Genomic DNA, 5,000 nt, shown 5'->3' with positions numbered 1-5,000 from the left:
TTCCATCTCAAGTCTCAGGTGTAAGGCGGATTAGGAAATTAGATCCGGGCACGCGCAAAAGAGACAAGTTTTGGTCTCCTTTCAATGCTTATATATCATTCTCTTTACTCCATAGTTGGAGGGAGAATTGTTCGAAAAACCCGTGCAACTTCACTTACGGTTTTCCGGTGACAATAGAAGCTATATAAGGAGTCCCATCTTTCTGAGGATAAGAAGCCGCAAATAGCCCCCTTGCAAGCGCAGTTGACTTCCATAGACTGGCTTCCTTCGTTGACCTTTGTTACTGAACACCTCTCGGATTCTCTCTTTCTAGAATAGTGGCAAGATGAAACCAGCTCCTTGTCGTATTTCAACCCATATCTGTCATAAAGTCTGTCATAAAGGATCAAGACGAGAGTGTCTAGGAGTTCCTGCTGTTTTAATGAGCTAGGAGCTTGTGTTGCTCTTGCCTGTTGTAGTTCCTCCTGTCTTTATGAGGAGAAAAAGAAGCTATGCCCTCTTTTAGTAACAGTATTTGCGCCAGAGAATGTTCGCCTTTTTCTTTATTTTCCGAACGAAGTGGTTGGCCGACGAATGTGTGGAGCCTGATAGCTCACTCAAGTGTGGGTGGACTCGATTTCTTCCGGTTTGAAGCAATCCCTCTTTCTCATGCTTCACCATATGGATTACCTATCTTTCGGTTTCCTCCTGTAACTCCCTCCGGTCTCCTTTAGCTCTGGCGGGCGTGGTTCTGTAGTTCTTCTGGCCTTCCTTCATGTCGTAGCCTTAGCTTATCGACGGGTCTTGCATTATATACAACATTATTTTCTTTTACTCATGCCTTGGAAAAGAGCGTTCTTTGTTTGAGTTTGAAGTCGTTACCTTGCGGGAGCCACCTGGGCGAGACCTTCTCTTCTTTCATATTGAAATATGGTATGTTGGATCCCCTGTGAAGTCGACTTCACTTGGCCGTGTCTGCTTCAACTTTACCCTAGACTCGTGTCGTGTAGTGTAGCAAGACTAACAAGTGGTCGAGTGGATTTATGAACGAGCAACTATTATAAGCAATACCTTTCTATTTTTGGATTCTTTCTCCACGGGCAAATAGAGTATACTACACTCTTTCTTGGCTGGTGTAGTAAACTATATTATAGGTCATTCGGAAGGGCCCCGTAGAGTTTTCTTTTGTGGCGTAACGTTGTGGTTGTTCCCTCGACTGACCGATAAAAAAAGTGAAAGAGGCATCTTCCATTCATATCGATTTGGGTTTTTCTGCACCATATTTTGATCTGCCTCTTCTTCGATCCGGAATTCCCAGCAAATCCTTGACTCCTCGAATACAATGGGATTTCACACCCGGCGAATCTTTCACTCTACCCCCTCTTATTAAGACCATAGAATGTTCCTGCAAATTATGACCTTCGCCTGGAATGTGAGCAAATATATCATGTCGATTGCTCAACCGTACTTTGGCTATCTTACGTGGAGCTGAATTAGGTTTTTTCGGTGTTCTCGTTGGTACACGCGGGCGTACTCCTTGCTTCTGGGGACATTTATCCGAAGCTCGAGTACGGTCCGTGCGCCGTTTTTCTTCTCTACCATGACGAATCAATTGATTTAATGTAGGCATCGCTCTTTCCTTTGTATTTCCCCCCGATTTTTGCCCTATCACTAGTGGTTACTCCCGATCCGAAGCACCCCTTTTCCATTCATAGAGAGATCCAATCGTCAAAATCAATAAAAAGGCCATCATGGACCAAGATCCAAACGGATCAATCTTGTTGAGAGGTACTGCCCAAGGAAAGGAAAAGGTTACTTCCGGATCAGGGATAATAAATAAAATTGAAACAAGATAAAATCGTATATCAAAACGACTTCTGGCATCACCGAAAGGATCGAAACCACATTCGTAGGCCGACAATTTGTCTGGATAGGTCGAACTATTGGAAGCAAATAGAAAAGGAACACCAAGTGGGATCAAAGAAACTAGCGGACTGATCACTAAATAGATACAAATAGGTGCAAATTCTGACATCACCACAGCCCGCTTGGTTCTATCGCTCCTTGCTCGCGGAGCGGCATACCGGAAAAAAAGAAGGATTCAATCCAGCCCATAGGTTCTCCCTACAGCTACCTTGTTACGACTTCACCCCAATTCTTAGATGCGGCGAAATCATTTGTTTCAGAGTCCACTGTCTTTGTCTTTGTTTGAACACCAACCCAAGACGAAAACAGTTACTTATCGCATTTCAAGCAAAAAGCGTGGTTTCTTATCTAAGAGATTTCTTATGCACCTACGGTCTTATAGAAAGAGTATATAAGCTGTGAGGTTACGTAGTATCTCGACTGTAAGGAACGTAGTATCTCGACTGTAAGGAAGAGGAAGAGGCTTCGCCGACTGAGAACTAGAGCTCAGGGTAATGGCTAGTTTAGAGTCCTGTTCTATGGCAAGTGAGTAACCACGTAAGAAATGGTATACGAACGATAAAAGCAAGAATAGGAAGCCTACGATCTTTGATCTGCCATACATAGTATACCCGTTGGAAGAGTTCGAATTCTAGCTCTTTCGCATCATACGGCTGGATCTGGTTTCTTTGCAGATGAATGATATGTACTCCAGGAACACAAAAGAGATATTTCACATACGAGGTGCTTTTTGACTTATTCATGAATTCCGGTTTCTTTGCACGTGAGACAGGTCCACAGGTCAAGAGATATTTGCAGATCTGTTCCAATGCATTCTTTTTGATCTTGTACCCTAGGTTTAGGCTTGAATGTAACGATAACACCTATAAAGAAAAGGAGTCCCTTTTGCGCGATAGAGGCTAAATAAGTTGGGCTTGTTGTCTACTCGAGTGTATCGATAAACCAGTCATCTCAACATTCCAAATTCCTATGTTTCTAGCCAGCAGCCTATTACGTAAACAGCTTTGTCAACGTTGACATATACATTGGAAAACGAATCCTTTGGCCAGGTTCAGTAAAGAGAAATCGCAGGATAAACCTGTGGTGGGGAACGCTCGATATAAGCTCAAACAAGGGTGGTGTAGTCGCTTTCCTATGCCCTCCCGAGGGATTCGTTACGAACACTAACGCAAGCAACGTCTTTTTTTTGCCGTTGATGGTTGCAGCTTCTTCTCTTCGTTCGAGCTGCTTTCGCTCCAGCACCTATGGATTTTCTTTATCAAGAAAGAAAAGAAGAAGAAAGAAGAAGATCTATTAATATGCATGGCTGCCTATATAACATGTTGCCTCCGACCTCTGTCTCACGACCGCAAATAGAACCTGTAGCTTCATGCCCCGCCCCATTTAAGGCTACTAATAGAATAGGGTTGTGCCTACGCCTCTACCTACGCACGATGCCACCTGTGCCTATGCCTCTGCGTCCGATGCCACGGAATCTGCTGCAAAGTCAGTCTTACTAGGACCCGAGACTGGCATTTGTCTTTCCGAACTAATTGCGGCTATTGGATTGGGATCCAGCCCAGACCTGGTAAGCATTTCTTTGAACAGCAGAAAAGCATTCGACCTCGGATGTCGCTAAGCTAAGGGATTTCTTTCAAGTCAATTGAATTGCTACAGTGCCATAAGCTGGTTGGGTAAGACCGGATACATTAACAGCAAGTAAACTACCTTGTTATAAGCATATAACACGCCTTATTGCCTCGTAGAGTCTCTTGGCATCCTAGCAACGGTTTCTTTGCTACTATACTGTATATGCTTATAAAGCTATACATCGCTTTTCTGCTTTAACTACGTATCCAAGCAACTAAAAGAGAACTTACCGGACAAAGAGCTAATAGTTAGAAGCAACTGCAACATTGAATAGCGCTTTCAGCTACAGAATGCGAGGTTAGCTACACTTGCTTAGTTCAAACAACAATAGCTACAATAACTGCTAAAACAGCAGAGCTCTTAGCAACATTTCCCCCGAACTACTCGCTCAAGCAGGAACAAGAACTCCTAGCTTCAATAGCAACTTTAGCACCTTAGCCCCTAGCTACACTTGCTGCTCTGCATTAGCTACACTTTAGCTAACTACAACACTTTCCGTAGGGCTATAAGTAAGTCAAAAAAGAGCTGTTTGCGCATAAGAGCTGATTGTCGACCACCAGAACAAAGAAGACCAGTTTCTTTGCAGATGAATGATATGTACTCAATGGGACTGTTCGATCTACGATTCTTGCACATTCCCTATTTGCGAGACTTTTCATGTATCCGGTCATGGGTCATCTAAGTCTTTGATACGCTTATGTGTGAGCATCTTTGTCGTATCTGTTGAATTCGAATTGTCACTGCCTGGATCCGGGTCTTTACTGCCTGAGCTATCACTCTGATCAAGCGAGGTTCTGAAAGATGCTCGAATTGTGTGAGAGGTTCCATCCTCCGGCGTACTTTCAGAAGTAGCATCACTCCCAGAGCTGCCTGAGCCTGAGTCTGAGCTATTGTCTTCACTAGCCTCTCCATGAGTCGTATCTGTTGAGTCATCAGGTGCATTAGTTTCAGAGTCATAGCTTGAATTAGAACAGGTGATTGGGTCTTTGCCTCTACATGAGCTATTCTTTTCTGAATCACTACTAGAACTCCAGCTTTCACTCAGATCAATATCTGAAATGGTTGGCCTTTCTTGTGCTGTTGAAGAGCCACCTGAGCTATTAGGCCTGTCATGGCTGCTATCATCACTCAGATCAAGCGAGGTTCTTACAGCATCATTGTTTCCATCTTTCACATCCGTAGGCTTATTAAGACTGTCAACAGTGCTATAAGAAGTGCTATCAGTTGTAGTCTTGTTGCTAGAAGAATCATCATAAGAAGTTGTATCTCTTTCTTTTTGTTGCCAGAGCTAGTTGAAGAATGGTTAGTAGTCTTGGTGCCAGAGCTAGTTGAAGAGCTGGTAGGCGAAGAAGTGCTAGTTGTTGAAGAGCTGGTAGGTGGATTAGTTTCAGATATGACCTGGTATAGAGTCAGAGCTAGTTGAAGAAGTGCTATTGTTATTGTTGTCTGAATCACTCCCAGAGCTG

General features: G+C 43.5%; 3 protein-coding genes across 3 annotated transcripts in view; all 3 read right to left on the bottom strand.

Moving 5' to 3' along the window:
- Positions 1–1,231: 1,231 nt before the first annotated feature.
- Positions 1,232–1,609, bottom strand: rps12 (ribosomal protein S12). Its single transcript has one exon. The coding sequence runs from the start codon at positions 1,607–1,609 to the stop codon at positions 1,232–1,234; it is 378 nt and encodes a 125-aa protein (YP_010185108.1).
- Positions 1,610–1,657: 48 nt separating this feature from the next.
- On the bottom strand, positions 1,658–2,014 carry nad3 (NADH dehydrogenase subunit 3). Its single transcript has one exon. The coding sequence runs from the start codon at positions 2,012–2,014 to the stop codon at positions 1,658–1,660; it is 357 nt and encodes a 118-aa protein (YP_010185107.1).
- Positions 2,015–4,704: 2,690 nt separating this feature from the next.
- orf160a (hypothetical protein) overlaps positions 4,705–5,000 on the bottom strand; it is a 483-nt gene continuing 187 nt past the window's right edge. The window contains exon 1 of the mRNA in view: positions 4,705–5,000. This exon is cut by the window's right edge and continues 187 nt beyond it. Coding sequence (YP_010185106.1) covers positions 4,705–5,000 — 296 coding nt within the window.

This window comes from Apium graveolens, mitochondrion (assembly GCF_009905375.1).
Source record: "Apium graveolens strain L.+W99A mitochondrion, complete genome".
NCBI classification, from domain to species: Eukaryota; Viridiplantae; Streptophyta; class Magnoliopsida; order Apiales; family Apiaceae; genus Apium; species Apium graveolens.
This window is presented reverse-complemented; position numbering and strand designations above follow the sequence as displayed.